Source organism: Brachyhypopomus gauderio, unplaced genomic scaffold (assembly GCF_052324685.1).
Source record: "Brachyhypopomus gauderio isolate BG-103 unplaced genomic scaffold, BGAUD_0.2 sc56, whole genome shotgun sequence".
NCBI lineage: Eukaryota > Metazoa > Chordata > Actinopteri > Gymnotiformes > Hypopomidae > Brachyhypopomus > Brachyhypopomus gauderio.
This window is the reverse complement of record NW_027506879.1, coordinates 345,643-365,018: the sequence shown is the minus strand read 5'-3', so window position 1 is coordinate 365,018 and position 19,376 is coordinate 345,643. Positions and strand designations below refer to the sequence as shown.

At 43.6% G+C, this 19,376-nt stretch overlaps 3 protein-coding genes across 6 annotated transcripts in view; 1 reads left to right on the top strand and 2 right to left on the bottom strand.

The window, feature by feature from the left end:
• Positions 1–2,720, bottom strand: part of LOC143488830 (apoptosis-stimulating of p53 protein 1-like) — a 36,623-nt gene extending 33,903 nt beyond the window's left edge. The window contains exon 1 of the mRNA XM_076987763.1: positions 2,499–2,720. Within this exon, the coding sequence (XP_076843878.1) occupies positions 2,499–2,507 (9 nt within the window). The 5' untranslated portion in view covers positions 2,508–2,720. The remainder of the gene's footprint in view (positions 1–2,498) is intronic.
• Positions 2,721–3,438: 718 nt separating this feature from the next.
• LOC143488852 (protein tyrosine phosphatase type IVA 2-like) lies at positions 3,439–7,849 on the bottom strand. 2 transcript variants are annotated; one of them, XM_076987799.1, is made up of 7 exons: positions 7,501–7,849; positions 5,973–6,046; positions 5,139–5,670; positions 4,957–5,049; positions 4,704–4,834; positions 4,362–4,436; positions 3,439–4,240 (listed from the first exon to the last, which is right to left on the bottom strand). In XM_076987799.1, the coding sequence occupies exons 3-7, from the start codon at positions 5,232–5,234 to the stop codon at positions 4,129–4,131; spliced, it is 507 nt and encodes a 168-aa protein (XP_076843914.1). In that variant the 5' UTR covers positions 5,235–5,670; positions 5,973–6,046; positions 7,501–7,849; the 3' UTR covers positions 3,439–4,128. The 2 variants fall into 2 exon arrangements, with proteins under 2 accessions (XP_076843914.1, XP_076843913.1); XM_076987798.1 differs by having other exon boundaries at positions 7,584–7,849.
• A 1,705-nt stretch (positions 7,850–9,554) lies between these two features.
• On the top strand, positions 9,555–17,686 carry LOC143488856 (gap junction beta-7 protein-like). 3 transcript variants are annotated; one of them, XM_076987805.1, is made up of 2 exons: positions 9,555–9,603; positions 15,574–17,686. In XM_076987805.1, the coding sequence occupies exon 2, from the start codon at positions 15,594–15,596 to the stop codon at positions 16,356–16,358; it is 765 nt and encodes a 254-aa protein (XP_076843920.1). In that variant the 5' UTR covers positions 9,555–9,603; positions 15,574–15,593; the 3' UTR covers positions 16,359–17,686. The 3 variants fall into 3 exon arrangements, with proteins under 3 accessions (XP_076843920.1, XP_076843919.1, XP_076843921.1); XM_076987804.1 differs by lacking the exon at positions 9,555–9,603 and adding an exon at positions 10,273–10,562; XM_076987806.1 differs by lacking the exon at positions 9,555–9,603 and adding an exon at positions 12,367–12,439.
• Positions 17,687–19,376: the final 1,690 nt, after the last annotated feature.

Below are 19,376 nucleotides of genomic sequence, written 5' to 3'. Positions count from 1 at the left end.
AGACCAGAGAGAGAGAGAGAGAGAGTAGAGAGAGAAGAGAGAGCAGAGAGAGAGATCAGAGAGAGAGAAGAGAGAAGAAAGAGACCAGAGAGAGTAAAGAGACCAGAGAGAGAGAAGAGAGAGAGCAGAGAGAAAGAAGAGAGAGACCAGAATGAGAGAGAGCAGAGAGAGAGAGCAGGGAGAGTCTGTGCACCAAGCCTAAAATGTATTTATCCAACAATGGGGGACATCAAAGTACTTTGTGAAAAACTCAAATATGTATAAAACACAAATGAGCTCATTCATACTAGAGTCAAAAATCCATAACCACACCAGGCTAATGGTTTCCTACAATCCACTGAAATATTGATAGCCACACCAAAAGTAACCATGCCAATGAGACATAAATAAACCACAACAGCAGGCCAAGGGTCTTGTGTGTTATACTGAAATATTGGAGAATGCTGCAATATAGCAATATGTTGTGTTGGTACTGTGAAGCATCACTGAATGAAAGAAAACACATGATTATTTGTAAATACCTCTGCATAATACAACACATTTTCTACAAAGGATCATTGCATGCACATGCACATGACTTCGTAAAGAATCACGGAATGATACGACACACACATGACTTCGTAAAGAATCAAGGAATGATACGACACACACATGACTTCGTAAAGAATCACGGAATGATACGACACACACATGCTTTCACATACAAACAAGAAGCAGGTACCCACGTAGGTGGGATAGATTTAAAGCTTTATTTCATTTTGAGAAGAGAAATGCAAATGAATAAGGCATTCACCATGATTCCAGTGAAGCAAAATGAATATTGATTGATTTATTTACATTTTGTAATTACACAGGAACACACAGTCACCTCCACCAGGAGGTCCTGTGCTCACCTGCCTTGTGCAAAATCTCAATTGCCACCCTAACAAGCAGGTTGGGGTTGTTCATTTTATCTTATTAAAGAACTCAGATTACTGGACATGATAATCTCATCTTAATCTCATTCATAATCCATCTTGTCAGTAAGACTACAGCAGGGACAAAGTATTGCAGCAAAATTAAATGTTTAAAAGAAGTGTTGAAAAGCAACATTGTGCAGGTACTCAGGAATTCAGACTCATTCCCTCCCAAAGCGCAGAGACGACACCCCTGTGTAGAATCCAGGATAATCCATTATGTAATTTACAACAATAATTAATCCATCCCAGCTCTCAGACTCTGAAGCAGCATCACCATAACAAATGAGAAAGAATGTAGCCAGCATGTAAAAACAGGACACACAGGTTTGTTAAAGTATGTCTTGTTTGATTTCTACACCAGGTTAAGTTCCTGTCCAGGGCTGCAATGACAGTTTGAAATAAAAGACAATACTTTAAGCAGATGGGCTTCCAGTAAAAAAAATATCTAGTAATATCTAGCATCTTTAAGGTGCTTAAAACGCGATGGCCATAACAATACACAATTGATTAATAAAATTTCTGTTTTGAGTCTAAAAAAAGAGGAATAAAGAAATGTTCAACAGTCTGTTGGTGTCTCACACTCTCTCCGGTGGTATGTGCTGTCGTGGGGAAAGTTTGTCCATGTAATAAATCTGAGTAATGGCTATTCTACAAAAATAAATAAATAATCATCTATGAAAAGTTTGAAAAGGCGCATGAAGAAACGGCAGCAGCAGTATTTCTTGTTGCTGAACTATACTGTAGTCACACCAACTTTACCGCTACGACTGGATTAAACACTGGAGAACAAAACATAGAGGTTCTGGTCATTCTGAGGAAATGTGGGTCCTGTCAGATGGACCAGTGCACAGAGGTCCATAGCGGCAGGTTCAAGCTGTTCCTGAAGGGTTCTTCATTTTGGCTTCAGCATTGGACGTTTGAAATGTGCGGGAATAACCAGACAGGAACAAATCTCTCATATGCGTCTTTCCAGTGAAAGTCAAAATAGTCAATGAAAGAAAGTGGGCAGTGTCTTCATCTACAGCTGTGTCCAAGTTTCGATTGAAATGTTCATTTCCAGCTCATATTGTATACTTTATTAGTAGTTTTTCGTGGGTTCGGCCTACACAAAAGTCCAGCAGTCAATATTTAAACATTATACACATGAGGCTGAGAGAGCCGACAGATCCGGATCTCTAAACTCTGAAGGTAGCGAACAGTTTGTACCATGTTTGCAAATACGGTTTTAATAATTTACATTCTAACGTAGAGGTTATTGAAATCTCTCAGGAAACCTTATTTATAACATATTGCTGTCGTTCTCCCGAACCGCTCACCTATTTCTGCAGAGTGAAGGTGACCTACAGAGTGGGTGTTTAATGTTCGTATAAACCAGATCAAAACATCTAAACGTACATTAATCCCGCTGCTGCACCTTACCAAAACCATCTCAGATCTTCACAACCACGGAACGGAAACACTGAACGGACCCAACATGGACAGTCTGAACCGTCTTTCTCCTCTCAGATCTGGCAGCTGAGAAACAAGCAGCAAACTTACCGGCATCATCTTAACCAAAGTGATGGTGTCGAGCAGGACACTCGAGAGCTTCCAGTCCGCCTGGCTAGTAGACAGATCGGGTTTGAAACTGAATTAGAAAGTATTATTATTATTATTTCCTAGACGCGTGGTTTAGATTCCCTGGTTTATTCCTGTGGACGTGGTAGGACAACGAAGTGGGTCATGCAGGTCGGAACAGCCCGGTCCAGTCATGTGCGCACGTTTGAGCGGTGGCAACAGCAGAAATCACTTCTAATGAACTGCACCGTCTTGTGGTCGAGATAAGAAACCACTACCAAGAGGTTATTGGTCGAAACAGGGAACGTTTAAGAACTTCATGACAATATACATCCTTTTAATATAAAAATGTTTGTAGCACCCAGTTACCTAGCTCATGATGAGTATATTTTATAGGTGTATCTCACTACTGCTGACTGATATTGATAGTTTGGGGTGGCAGGACACAAAACACAGTGATGGTGTGTAGTTGCATGGCCATGAGATTCCTTCAGAACTGTTTATGTTACATATCACTGCAGGATTGATCATGCTACACAATAATATCCAGACAATTGCCGTCAGTGGTCAGCAAATGACTAGGTATGAAGGAAGAGATAATTAGTCATTTTTCATGGACACACTAGTGTATATATTGAGTTTAAAAAGAACGAAAACATTATAATTAAATAATTTTATAAACAATAAATTGTAGAAGTTTCCATAGAAGCAGGGTGTTTTGGAAAAGATGCCCATCAGAAGTCCTACATTTATACACACACAAGTGTAAAAACATTTTATAATTTGTTCAAAAAAGTTGTACCTTTTGAAAAAAAAAATTTAAGTTTTTTTTTTTCTAAAATGAATTTCTAATGGAAACCCATTCTTAACATTTTAGAATTACATCATGCACACAGACTACATAGACAGAAAGGACAACCTGATCATTTATATCTTTATTTCAATTTGGTCACTTATCAGTCAGCATGTTTATCAGGACGATATTGGACTGAATCCAATCACTTAACCGTTCCTCAAAACATACACGTCTGTGCTGAAGTGTGATATGTAAGGTTCCCTCACTGCACTAGACAGACAGCTACTGTGGAGTGCCACTCCTCACCCATGAGCAGGACACACGGAGCACACACACACACACATCATGGCAGGACGCACGGAGCCCACACACACACACACACACACACACACACACAGACACACACACACATCATGGCAGGACGCACGGAGCACACACACACACACACACACACACACACACACACACACACACACACACACACACACACACACACACACACACTCACACACACACATCATGGCATCGGACCACAAATTGCCAACTTTGAACTGCTATTTTTTTGGGGGCCATTTGTTCCAGACACAGGTTAAAGCTCCTGCTGTACTAAATAAGTTTTTAAGTTTAAAATGAGGGTTTCTCTACGTCCACATGATTGGTAATATGGTTATGATTCAGTAACCATTCCATCAACAGTGGAGGGAGGTGCAGATGCTGGTAGGAAGAATAGTGACTAGTTTGTGTGGCACGATCTCAGAAAAACAACAACAACAACAACAACAACAAGGTGGAGCTCTGCTTTGGCCAGCTGTCTGTCTACTGCATGCAGCAGTTTTGACCGTTGGCATCTCTGAAACGCAGGCGCATCTTGGGCTTGTATTTCTCAAGGTACGTAAGCTGTTTGGAGTTGAAGGCCCCACGCCTCTTTCTACAAGGAAACAACAGAAGATTACAGGCTCACAAAAGCTGATTCAGGTAAAAGAGGAAAACCAGCTCTGGCCGACACTATTACCGTCAGTCTCAGCACAGTTTAGTACGATATGACTTACTGACGAATACACTGAACTGCATCTTCATACATCATCCCACACTCAATCAAGGCTATGGCCACCAACACAGGAGCTCTGCACAGAAACAGGAACATATACATATGAAGTACATTAGTACATTTACTACATCATTATTTATAATCAGATATTTAATTAACATTTAATGATTGCCATGTATTAAATTTCTGGTGTCCTTTGTAACAAAGCTAGATAGACCATGAATTCTTGTTTACAGCAGGAGATACACTTATGTTTAAACACAGAACAAACGCCAAGTCACTCTTCCTGCAATTGGTCCTCACACATTTGTTAGCAACTGGACAGTATTTTGGAAGTACTTACCGACCCAGTCCTGCAACACAATGAACTGCTATGCAACAACCTGGTTCATCTTTAAATTTACTTCTCAGTAAGTTCAGCCAGTCATCCACAATTTGATCAGGAGGGGAGCAGCCATCACCAAAAGGCCAATCCTTACAGAAAAATGACAACAGATTTATTGAAGAACTTCCCATATTAAACAAACGTGACATTTATTATTCAACAATATGTGACCTTCTTATGCCAACATCACCACATGTGCACGTTTTCTTACCAAAACTTCAATTCCTTCATTTTCCACTGGTGCCTTGTCATAGGTGGCTTCACACACCCTAACCAGTGTCTGCACCCCAAACGTTTTCAGCTCCTGGAAAGTACAGATAAAGGATTGAGCCGCCCTCATTCAACCTGTACTGCAGACTTGGCATGACCCAAAGTGGTGTGGATATGCCTTACCTCTGTGAACTTGATCAGCTGTGAGTTGGTGGGGTTGTGTGTAATCAGGAACCTCATGCACTCATAGGTGATTTCAACAGGTGCAGGACGGTTCATCTTGACACGTGGAAGGAGCTTTAAAAAAATCTTCCAAGGTGTACCAAAAAATGTATGGAATCTTGGGAAAACCACCAATTTATACTTAAAATGCAAAAATCGATAAGGAACGATTCACTACTCCTGTATTAAAAAGCTAATAAGAAAAAAGGGACTACATTTACTTATACCCATCAATTATCTAGTTACCCCATTCAGGAGAAGAATGATAAACTGTTGGCGCTCAAAGAGGGGGGGGGGGAAGAGTTGGCTCAAACTGACTCATACACTTGAACTTTGGGCAAATACAGCCTCCCCCCAAAGTTCGAAATGTAAGATAGCAGTGCTGGGGTGTAATCTTCATGTGGCAAGCCACCTTTTCACTTGTCCACAATGACCAGGTGCTGTGCCTGGCAGAAGCCTCCACTCACGTTCACAAACGCCATAAATGTGCAGCCTACGTTTCAACAGACAGCAGAAAAGAAATGTAGATTAGGGACCCAAAGATAGTACAACATATATATTCCAAGCAGGTCCAAGCTCTTTTAATGCTAAAATAAGCTCCAATTGAAATCCACTATACATCTTATGTAATCACAGTTATGAATAAACTCTAGCATCACTTTTGGGTCAGAGCATTGTACTGGTACTGATCTTCACTGACAACTACCTACACATATTTAGTTACAGATCTAAATGTCAAGATATTTAATTGAACTCATAGTTTCGGGACCATAGCTAGCTACATGTTGCACCTACTTTCAGTGCTTGTAAAGAAGAGTCGAGAACTCCGCATTCTATCCTCACCATCCGGCACCGTCTCTGCTCGGCACCTGAGGGGAAAACAGGCGGCCCGTTAGCTTAGCCACCTTTACACAACACTAATGAGAGCTCAGTTAGCTTAGCCACCTTTACACAACACCAACGAGAGCTCAGTTAGCTTAGCCACCTTTACACAACACCAACGAGAGCTCAGTTAGCTTAGCCACCTTTACACAACACCAACAAGAGCTCAGTTAGCTTAGCCACCTTTACACAACACCAACGAGAGCTCAGTTAGCTTAGCTACCTTTACACAACACCAACGATAGCTCAGTTAGCTTAGCCACCTTTACACAACACCAACGAGAGCTCAGTTAGCTTAGCCACCTTTACACAACACCAACGAGAGCTCAGTTAGCTTAGCCACCTTTACACAACACCAACGAGAGCTCAGTTAGCTTAGCCACCTTTACACAACACCAACGAGAGCTCAGTTAGCTTAGCCAACTTTACACAACACCAACGAGAGCTCAGTTAGCTTAGCTACCTTTACACAACACCAACGATAGCTCAGTTAGCTTAGCCACCTTTACACAACACCAACGAGAGCTCAGTTAGCTTAGCCACCTTTACACAACACCAACGAGAGCTCAGTTAGCTTAGCCACCTTTACACAACACCAACGAGAGCTCAGTTAGCTTAGCCACCTTTACACAACACCAACGAGAGCTCAGTTAGCTTAGCCAACTTTACACAACACCAACGAGAGCTCAGTTAGCTTAGTCACCTTTACACAACACCAACGTGAGCTCAGTTAGCTTAGCCACCTTTACACAACACCAACATGAGCTCAGTTAGCTTAGCCACCTTTACACAACACCAACATGAGCTCAGTTAGCTTAGCCACCTTTACACAACACCAACATGACCTCAGTTAGCTTAGCCACCTTTACACAACACCAACATGAGCTCAGTTAGCTTAGCCACCTTTACACAACACCAACATGAGCTCAGTTAGCTTAGCCACCTTTACACAACACCAACGAGAGCTCAGTTAGCTTAGCCACCTTTACACAACACCAACGAGAGCTCAATTAGCTTAGCTACCTTTACACAACACCAACGAGAGCTCAGTTAGCTTAGCCACCTTTACACAACACCAACGAGAGCTCAGTTAGCTTAGCCACCTTTACACAACACCAACATGAGCTCAGTTAGCTTAGCCACCTTTACACAACACCAACGATAGCTCAGTTAGCTTAGCCACCTTTACACAACACCAACATGAGCTCAGTTAGCTTAGCCACCTTTACACAACACCACACGCAGTATTAGCCACACTCCCGTTATTAACGGTAATAACACGGACACACTCCCGTTATTAACGGTAATTAGCCACTCGGCTAACGGTGTCCCGGACTGGTGTGTGATAACCGAGGCCGTCTCAGCCGACTAGCCCGTACCGGGACTGCACTACTCGCCATAGTCGCGTTAGCTTTACCCCCTCGACGGGGCTCTCGCTTACCCAGGTTACGGTTACGGTCTGATATGAATCTAATGTTCCCCCGATAGATGTGGCCGTTAACACGGACACCTGCGGCTACGTACACAGAGGAGACGCACGTCGACACCGCCGCGCTGCGCTGTTACTGTCCAGCACCGTTATCTGCTGCTGTGCCGCCTCGGGCCTTCGACATGGTTCCTGACAGCTGTGAGGGGCAGGGTGAGAGGGAGGGGTGAGAGGCAGGGGTGAGAGGGAGGGGTGAGAGGCAGGGGTGAGAGGGAGGGGTGAGGGGGCAGGGGTGAGAGGGAGGGGTGAGGGGCAGGGTGAGAGGCAGGGTGAGGTGCAGGGTGAGAGGCAGGGTGAGGGGCAGGGGTGAGAGGCAGGGGTGAGGGGCAGGGTGAGAGGGAGGGGTGAGAGGCAGGAGTGAGGGGCAGGGTGAGAGGGAGGGGTGAGAGGCAGGGTGAGGTGCAGGGTGAGGGGCAGGGGTGAGAGGCAGGGGTGAGGGGCAGGGTGAGAGGCAGGGGTGAGGGGCAGCAACCATCACAGTTCCTCCGTGGTCAAACTTTAAAGCACCTATGATCTCTGTCATTTATGTCATGTTCATCCACATAAAGATTTAGCTAGAGTTCCACAGTTTTGTCTAACAACGTTATATGTTAGTTACAGTGAATGCCAAGAGACAATGGTTCAGAGATTATATGGACGTAAGCAGACAAAAAATGGACCAAGGCCCAACTTTCAGTATTCGTTTAAAAAATGTATAATTACAGCATCGTCGTAACATACAGCTCAAACAATGGCTCCATCTACCGGCAAGCGTGGGAACTGTGGTGTTCATGTTATATTTTTTTGTTTTTTGCAAACAAAATTACAGGACCGAAAAAGACGAAGCACATGAATCCTTTTTGTAAACCTTTCCAATAATTACTGGCCCACTACACAGACTTGTGTTTCTTTGAAGTTTTAATGTTCTGATGTCCCAGGGGTAAGAAAATGTTCTTGAGCCTGTTGGTCTGGCTCATAACAGGGGTGTGCTTACTGCCAGAGGGCAGGAGGTTGAACAAACGTTGATCGGGACGGGGGTCCTTGATTATTTTTGTGACTCTAGTGAGGCACCAGGAACTGGAGATCTCTTCCAGAGAGGAGGATCTATCATCAGAAAAATAATACAGTATACAAAACCATATGTTGCAGTGATTGTATCATCACTTGTAACTACAAATCAGTGTTTTTCATTAGCTTAGAATGTGCTGTTCATTTCTATGTAGTTAATATGTCCTCTTCAAACAGTCTGGCCTGTATCATCAGTATGTTTCTACAGAGAATACATTTGCCATGTTATATTGAAGTGCTAGACTTAGCCTACAGCTACTGAAAGCTATTACCAAAAAAATGTAATGTAAAAAACATTGGACCTCAGGTCTCTAACCTCCATCTCCTTCTTCTGGTCCTTGTCTCTGTAAACAGGTGAAATAAATGACACACAGCTAATGCTGTGTTGCAGTCATACTAAACACAGAGAAACAGCTTTTTCAGCGTTACTCCACTAATGTTACCTTGTGTTATCATGTAAATGTGTCTTATTTCTCAATTGTGATTTTCACCTCAATCGAAATTTGTCCTCAGCTTTTTACCCATGTGCAGTTAACACACTGGAGGTTCTACAGCTACATGTGAACTGGGGGGGGGGGGGGGGGGGCAGACTGGATTGAGTAGATCTGTTAGATGGTCGGGGGGTGCTGTTCTGAATATTAGTTAGTTATCTTACATGGCAGCTAACACCTGGCTTTGCTGACTAAATAACTACATACAATTTCTAAATATCTATCATCACTTGACATGGTTACTCACAGTCGTAGATGAAGACATCATTTTGGAAGTAGCTTGGCAACTGAGAGCCACCATAGAGTCTAGTACATACATGGACAGATGGGGTGAGGGACCGGGTATTCTAGTGGTTGCAGTCTGCAACCTCACCACTAGATGCCACTAAATCTTACATACTGATCCTTATCAAGGCTTATTATCTCTTCCTTAGGCTTCATTAGCAATACCCATCCATGACTATTGAATAGTTTCAGTTTTTGAATCCGTGTGCAGCAGCAGTAACAGGTCATATAGTTGGTAAGTGAAACATATCTAGAATAATTATATATTTTTAAAACTATAAAAAAAATTACAGTCACTGTATTATTACTGTAATGTTCTGTAACATTTTCAGTTTGAGTTGCTCACGTACTTATAATTAAGAATATATATTCTGAAATATGTCCTCTGCTTAAGCATGCTACATTCTTTTAGTAGTCTTTACAAAACCTAAATAGAAGCAGGCTCATTTTGTACTAACCTTTACCTATGTGTGTGTGTGTGTGTGTGTGTGTGTGTGTGTTCAATGTCCAATAATGGGAGATTTCAAATGTAAAAAATAATTTCTAAAATGAGAGATTAACATTTAATCTGAACCTTAAAATATCAATTGCACCAAATTGTTACAGCAACTATAATATACAAAGCTGTAGCCATTGTTGTAATATAGACAAATCTGTACTGAAATAAATAACTACTGTTCTTTTATCTTTTTGGTATGTAATTTGTTTGGTTTAGCCTTTACATAGTTTCATTTTCAGTTTTACATGGTTTCAGTTTTACTAATACATGTTGACAAGAAGGCACCACAATCTATGCATCAAGGTTCTACGGTCACTGATGGATTATCAGTTTCCATTACTCACTATGTAAAACAGACACAACCACTGACTGCCCACTACCACAGGATCTAGCCTCACACACAGTGGCATATGCTGGTTTTTTAAAGGTGTATTTTCCTCACACACTCTGCATTTCCCACATAAACATAGTTTACACAGACTTGCCTTCTCAGTTCCTCATTATGGACTAAATGACATCACAGCCTGTCAGATGTTGCCACACCTGAACTTGTTCTGCCGGTTTAGTTTTTGCTTTTTGCTTTTTTCAAAGACGTATCATTCATTTTCAGTCTAAGATCAGGTTTGGCTGCATTTCTCTGTGGATTTAGCCTCTGTGCTGCTGTAACGCGAGCGTTGTTCTTGGTTTGTGGCATGGTAAGCTTTTTCTTTGTAACAGTAGCAGAGAGAATGTGAGTTTTATTGAGTTGTAGTAAGTGTTTGATGTGTTTGGGGTGGAGGGTGGGGGGGGGGGTTACAGGTCCTGTGAGTTTGTGTATCAGGTATTTTATTGGACTTCTCAAAGTTTATTTTCAGTTTGGAAAAAAGCTGAATGATAACATTATTAGTAAATATGATATATATATATATATCATATTTATATATATGTATATATATATATATGTATATATATATATACACTGAAGGCACCAAACATTGAAGATGTTAAACATATTAAAGGTTTTTCTGTTCTTCTGTTCATGCTAAGAATCCCTGAATAATAAGAGGTTTCCTGTATCAAATCTGCCTTCAAATGAATCTGTAATGAATGGTTAGGGACTGCCATCATCCAGAAACATCACTAGATCATGATTCTCAAAAGTAATTGTAAGCACAATAAGAATAGATAATTAAGTTTGATTGAATGCTAACTGATATGACTTCTAAGGAACAAGGATTAAAATAAGAGATGTGATGACATTTTAGTCCTTTTTTATTTTAATTGAGAATACACGAACATATGTTCAACATGTATTGCACTAAATGCTATTGGTAAATTATGTTAATCCAAGGGCATTAGACTGTCTGTATCCTCCCAACCTCTCCCTCCCAGTCAGTCAGAGGGGCATGTGGTTGATATGGCTGATATGGATTATATGACTGATATGGATTATATGGTTGATATGGTTTATATGGTTGATATGGTTTATGTGGTTTATATTTGTCTTCGTTTTCCTGTTTAGTTGCTTGTTTCTCACTACCTGGTCTGCATCCACTTTCACTCTCTCTGTTCTGCTTTTTCTTCTCACTCTTGTTTCGTGCTCTGTCAGTTTTGTGAAGAGAAAAAGCACATTTAAATATAATTGTAACAATACTGAAACATGTACATGTGAAATAATTCATTTTAATCATAAAGCTATATGTGGGCTATGAGATTGTATTTTGCATCGTCAGTTCACGCTAGATAACGCAAGCTTACAAAATAAACAAATTGCTGACTATACTTCTCAATTTTCAAGCTTGTGTTGTCTAGCTAGTAGTGCCTATTTCTGCTAATATAACCAATGCCTTTGCTAACTCCTGTAGTTTTGGTGGTCTAATTTGTGTGCTTTGTAGGTTAAATGGTTATACATTATTCATCATAAGTTAGGGATATTTGCCATTTAGGTGAAATTTCAGGATGAACCTAAAATGCTCTCTAACCTTTACAGGTGGACTTAATGTGACCTTCTCTAAACATTTGAATGCACATGTCTAACTTACAGTCCTCTAACAAGGAGCTTAACATCAAAATACACAACAGGTGTTTCATCCACAAATCAACCAAAACATTTCCTGTTTCGTTTAGAATGGGTGTTTAAACAGTTCTCCTCATCATGCTGTTCACATTTTGACATCATGAGATCAAGATGACACCTAACTATTGATCAATAGTACCTCTCCATTGCGAGGCTTCAAATAGGATGTTCTCAGACGGAAGTGGCCACTGAGCTTAAAGTGTCATCAGCAGGTTGCAACAAAGATACAGAGAGACTGGAAGAGTCACAGAAAGGCAGAGAAGTGGATGCCCGTTGGTCACAAGGGCACCTGACCACATGAGCACAGGCGTCATCGTCTTGCATGGGCCTGAGGGCATTTACGCTGGACGAGGGACCAGTGGGTCTCAGTGCTGTTCACTGATGAAAGTCGATTCACATTGAGCAGAAATGATGGACACCAACAATGTTGGAGACGTCAAGGAGAGCACTACGCATCAGCCACTGTAGTCACCAGACGAGCCTTTGGTGGTGGTGATGGTGTTACAGTGTGGGCAGGTGTGTCTAGTCAATGCCCTACACTTTGTGACAGGCCCGTGTTACTTGAATAACATAATTAATCCACTCATTGTGACTCTGCATGAACAACACAGGCCTAATTAACAATGCTCCAGCTGATTGAGGCCACATCATTAGGGAACGGCTCCTGGAGACTGGGGTACTTCAAATGGAGTGGCACCTTCTCCAGACCTGATTCCAATTGAAAACTTATGGAATCGGCTAAGTCGCCGTGTAGAGGCTCATAACTCTGTACCCCAGAACCTCCATGACCGGAGGGCTGCCATCAATAAGAGTGGGATGCCAGTGGGATGCCATGACTCAGTGGACAATAAGTCGACACAGGGCACATGACACGTTATTGAGACGTTGACATGTTTTGTTGAGGTTTAGTAACTGGTATACCGCTGTTGGCTTTTGATTCCATAACTTGTTAGAGATGAGGAAATCACCATTGCATGCTTCTGTGACGCGTTGTGGAGGAGGCAGGCACAACGACGATCATAGTGGAACATATAATTTATTAGGACACGAAACAGAAAGCCCAGCACAGACAGTGTAAGCACTGCTCACACAGGCATGAACTTTAGACAAAGACGAGCACACGACACTGCGCGAACGCACATTAAATAGGTGATTTACACAGACCCACGTGACCTCGAGACAAGGCACAGGTGTAACTAACGAACACGCTCACAGACAACTCACACCCACGGAAGTACAAACATGGACATAACGACACGCAGACAACGTAACGGCACAGGGGAGAAAACATTAAACACGGGCACAAGCACAAACACGCACACAGGAACATGAAACACAAGAGGCACGAATGGGAAAAGGAGATTAGGGAGACACACGGGGATAGACAAACATATAGGTACTGGCAGCCATGGCGTAGCTCCGGCTGCTTGCCACGGTGCAAGCGGAGGCGCGGTCCCTCCTGGGGGCGCAGACGCAGCGGGCGGTACCGGCGGCGGAGTCCCTCCGTTCTTAGGGTTGCGACTCCGCGCGCGCGTTGCGCTGCTCGGGACTCCCACTGGCCGTGCTCCCGGTGGTCTCCCTCGGGGAGCTTCGCCCCTCCTTCTGGGCGCGGCCGGAGTCCTGACTTTGTGCCGCGCGCTGGCTGGTGTCCGCAGCGACTCCAAGGGCGCTCGGTGCACCCACCTCGGACCGCTGGCTACACCAGGACCCCTACGCGCTCCTGGAGATGCAGTCGCCTCGCCCCCTGACGTCTCCATCTCCTCCTCGCTCTCGGAGATGCTCCGGCCAAGCGACATGGGCTCCTCCTGGATCGGGCAGCGGGAGCAGTCCATACTGCCTCCCTCTGAGGTGCCCCGAGGAAAGTCCTTTGCGGACTGCACGGTGCCGTCCGAGCACCGAGCGTCGCTCATGTCCTCTTTGCTCTCTTTATCCGGCTCCGACGGCGAAGAGCAAAGGGACGGAGGGCGGTTAACGTCATCTTCCTCCCCGTAGTACACGGTAGGTGCCGTGTAGATGGAAGGGGGAGGGCTGACGTCGTCCTCCGTACCGGAATCCGAACGGACGGATGAGGGCGGACGGGCTTCCTCCCCCCCCTCACCGTAGTACACCGTCGGAGCAGAGTAAACGGAAGGGGGAGGGCTGACCTCCTCCTCCCTCTCACCGGAGCACTCGGTGAACGCCGGGTGGACCGACGGGATGGGGCTGTCCGCTTCTTCCTCAGGCTTTTCCTCGTCCGACTTCTGGGGAGCCGCAGACTTGGGGGAAGGGCAGCTGTCTTCGCCCTCACTCCCCTCCTCCACGGACTCACCGCTCCCGAACTCATCCTCGGGGGTTGTCATGACGAGTGAGCCCACGCTCACGTACAGCGGCGCATCCGACTCCTCTTCGGGGTCTTCACTCCCGGACTCGTGTTCGGGAGGGGTGAGGGCGATGGCGCCTACACCCACCACTAGGGGCTCCCCATATTCCTCCTCTGGGAGAGCCAGGGCTGGAGCGTAGGGGCTCTCACTCCAGAACCTCGCGGCGGCCAGGCGGAAGCATTCCGCTCCTTTCTCATCCTGGGCCGCCTGGGCTTTGCGCAGCAGGCTCGCGCATACCGGGTCCCGCAGCATCTCCGGTTCTTGCACCTCGGGACGACACGCAGGGGAAGAGACGTGACGGCGCTTTGCCTTCTTCTTTCCCTTCTTGCGCGTGGAGGTGTACCCTGGCATCTTACGGCTCGTCTTTATGTGACGCGTTGTGGAGGAGGCAGGCACAACGACGATCGTAGTGGAACATATAATTTATTAGGACACGAAACAGAAAGCCCAGCACAGACAGTGTAAGCACTGCTCACACAGGCATGAACTTTAGACAAAGACGAGCACACGACACTGCGCGAACGCACATTAAATAGGTGATTTACACAGACCCACGTGACCTCGAGACAAGGCACAGGTGTAACTAACGAACACGCTCACAGACAACCCACACCCACGGAAGTACAAACATGGACATAACGACACGCAGACAACGTAACGGCACGCCCACAGGGAAGGGTCCGGAGCTGTTCCGTAACAGCTTCTACCTAAATGCTTTCATGATGTATCACTGTAGCGTGAATTTTTTACATTTTGCATCAATTTCACGCAAAAGACAAATAACCCTAACTTTTTATGAGTAGTGCAATGTAATGTAGTTAGCAATAAATGTACACATTCAACTGCTAAAAGAAAAATAAACTTGTTCTGGCGTTTGGAAAAAATGCTGGGTCATTATGGGAAATGTAGTACCTGTGGTGAACTCGCATAGTGGTGTTGTTTCTGCTGGGTAGTTCTGCTCCCCAATCCAGGTTAAGCTTTATGGGGAAACATTTTGCTGGGGTAGGGTCTCTCACCCAACCGCTTTGGTCTAATACAAACTCTTCAGTAACTAATTAAAAAGATAATCACTATCACATAAATTGAAATAGCTAAAGCCCATTAGAGTTTGAATTTAAATTTAGATGTGCAAATTCATGACACTAATTGTCAGGAGACTATCTGACCCAAGCTATGATGTCCTGTTTTTCTGACTATAGACTCTATTCCTAGTGTTTTTGTAGGAGGTCCGTTCAAGCATGTATGTGTTTGTAAGTATCTCAGTATTTATGGTACCTGTTTGTGTTTTAGAGAACTGGCTCTGACTGAGGATGAACTGGCTGGGACTTCAGAACCTCATCAGTGGGGTGAATAATTACTCCACCATGTTCGGCCGCATGTGGCTGTCCATGGTGTTCATCTTCAGGCTGCTGGTGTTTGTCGTGGCGGTGCAGAACGCGTGGAACGATGAAAACAAAGGCCTGGACTGCAACACACACCAGCCGGGCTGCGCCACCGTCTGCTACGACAGCATCTTCCCCATTTCCCACATCCGCCTGTGGGCCCTCCAGCTCATTTTTGTCACCTGTCCATCTCTCATGGTAGTGGCTCACGTCAAACTTAGGGAGGAAAAGACAAAAAAAAAACGACACGATTACCCCATGCCAGGGAAGAAGATCGGTGGGCTGTGGTGGACTTACCTCATCAGCCTCTTCTTCAAAGCCGGGTTTGACGCAGCGTTTCTCTATCTTCTCTATTATATTTATAACGGGTTTACCTTGCCTCGTCTCATCAAGTGTTTTCTGGAGCCTTGTCCTAACACGGTGGACTGCTACGTCTCTCGGCCCACTGAGAAGAACATCTTCACGTGGTTCATGGTGGTCACCTCCGTACTCTGCATCCTCATGTGCTTCTTTGAGATGATCTACCTTATTGGGAAACGGATATGCAGAGAGATCCTGAAGAGCCACAATAGTGACAGGAAGTGTGACGCTATGCTGTATGAAATGAGTAACCAGGAACCTCTGAATTCAAAACATTCAACAACAGATACTCCCCTGTCCAGAGAACATAGAGACAAAGTCATCGTCACATAAAATAACTTAGTGTGGTGGTCTAATATATAAAGCACTAATACATATCTTTCACTCTAATACAAATACATTTTTCTTTAATTTCAGACTTGTTGTCTATGAACATTATAATAGGTTTGTTGGTCAAGATTTAAGGGAAACATTACAGGTAAAATCCCTAACCAATTCCCAGATCCATGAATTGTTAAAAATGGGATGAACTCCAATACAAATAGCTTAGCATCGATCCAGTTAAGGTTAATGTGTAGGTAAATCTTACATAAGCTTTGAACAACATTAGGACCACCAATTTAACTTCAGAAGAGGAGAATGTATTCCCAGAAGAGGAAGACCTTCTGTAATTAGAAGGAAAACACACACAGTGAAGTTCCCTGGGGCTTTTAACGTATAGTGTAGCAGTAGCCTGATTTAAGCGCTGGAAGATGTGCAGTTCAGTGCAAAAATGCTTGTACTGCAATTGCTTGTACCTTAAAGGCCCACCTTTGACTTGAATACATGTGTTAAACGCACTGTAGGAAGCTTGCTACCAGCTTATATTAACGTAACAGTGATGTAGCTTTCGACTTTGTTTAGCAACTGTATTTCAGTATGTGCTGTCCTTGGTGTGTTCTTGAGCTAAACTCTTTGACTGAATCATTTTTTTCTGCACTGCCACACTGAGCCCTAAAAGTGGCCCCTTTCTTTTTGTATGGTAGTGTACTTGACAATCCAAGGTTATAAGTACAGATACCACTACTTTTGTAAAGTTTACATTCATTATAAGTACAGAGACCACTCCTTTTGTAAAGTTTACATTCATTATCATATTCATCATCATTCATTATAAGTACAGAGATCATTCCTTTTATAGAGTTGAAATTTCCCAGCCTGATGTAACTTTATGAATTTTTGCTTCTTTAAAGCATGCTAAAATGGATTAGGTCAGTAAAGACATTATGCTGCTTTTGCATTAAACATATTTATAACCTATTTCTGTGATATACCTTGTAATATTGTGAATACATCAGCAACCAATATTATATTCTGAGTACATAATGTTGTTAATACTTAAGTATTTAATACTCATTTTAATATTCAAATAAACACAATACTATTGGACTTAATATTGTTATATTTAATATACCTAATATTACCTAATATGTTAGAGCAGCTGAGAGTAGGCATGTTTAGGGATATCTGTTGCTTGAAGCAATTCTATGGCACTTTGGAAAATATGTGTTTTATAAATAAAATGTATTTCCTCATTAATTACTTTCCAAAGGAAGTAATGTAAGGGTAAAAGAAGCGTGATATTTTGGTGGTGAATAAGGTATGTTTACATGACACCAATTAGCCAGCACTGTTTAAAACATTTTTTCAAATTCAATGCTCATTGCAATAAAATGGTATTTTATATGTAGCTGTGTTTTGTGTGTTTCATTTTTTCAATCAGAATGCACACGGCTAGCCTTGTATAAAAGGGGTCGAAACACACAGTGTGTTCACAGGCATCCTTCGACATCTGAGCCCTTTGCTTAGCTGTTCTTAGCTGTTCTTAGCTGCTCTTCTGCGCACTCTCCGTTTCTAGTGCTCCTGCACACCTTTCAGTTCATTCATTCCTTTCTCTTTCAGTCCAGCCACGGACATAACTTTGGAGGGGGGACATGTCCCCCCCACTTTTTCAAAAGCCGGTTTGGTCCCCTGCAATTTTTAAAAATTGGGGTTAAAAAACCCCAAATATTTAAATAGCGATGAATGAAGTGCTAGGACCATGTCGCCCATCCCCCACTCCACACCCCACACTCCACACCCCAGTTCTCAAGCCATTTGTGTGTGTGTCCGTCCCCCCCCCCCCCACCTATGAAATCTAAATTACTTCCATGAGTCCAGCTCTCCACCAGCCTACACTGCTTCTCGCTTGCAGTGTCTCCCTGGGCCGGGGACGCCTTCATTTACACGTTACATAAGCCCCATGCCCTCATCCTCTGCCTTTTCTGACCAGTCATTACCTCCATCCTCCTCTTTAGCCAAGCAGTAATGAAGGGTTGAAAATCACACACACATTCTATTTCTTACATGTTTCTAACAGCATGCTTTCTTTATTTATAGAGATTTCATTCAAACCTCATCTAACGCCTGGTACATTAATCAAAACTTCAGCAATTGCCTAATCGCAATTGCCTAATCGTTTTACCTGATGAGGTGTAGGTAGGTAAAGATGAATTATAAAGCCTGCCGAATCAATACATCGCACTGACCTGAGAGCTCACAGCACACACTCACGGGTCCACCCACACAGCTGAGCCCTCCCACACATGTGCCCTTGCTTCGGCTCACACACACACACACACACGGACGCGCTTCGCCCTCCCACACACACACCAGCCTACAGCCAACAATATTTTTCTCCAACCTTTCTTTTATTTCTCAGTTGTACTCAGTTGTACACTCTGCAGTCAGAAACGACCAGCCGGCTAACCAGGATTCCTTAAAAATTCGACTGCAGACTGAAGTTTGTATCAAGGACAGCTACAGGATTCTTAGTGAAAGCGAAAATAAATCTGTGGATGGACCCTGAAAAATCAGAGTCAGGTTGCTGAGAACACAGTGGGGAACAGATGGAGAATACCACACTGAGCACAATGTGGGTCACCGAGAAGCAACCAAGAGTGTCGGCAAACCCTCGTAGCGCAGACATGAGAACACGGCGCGGTGCGATATGGCCCAGTTGTTTTATGCTGGCCCACAATGCATTAAAATTTGGCCTCATTAAGAATGAACTAATTAATTTGGCCTAAAATAGCCCCCTCTAGCCCCCCTATATCGCCACAAGTACCCCCCCCCCCCACATCGCCTCTAACCCCCCCCATACAATACACATGAGAAATCAAACATTACTAGGCCACGAGACAGATGGAGAAGCAGAAGAGTGAGGATGAGGAGGAGGAGGAAGAAGGGAGGCTTCTGCACACAAGATCTTGTTGTATTTTCAGCTTAGTAAAATAAATAAATAAATCAACAGAAAGGCAGGAGAAAGCCAGA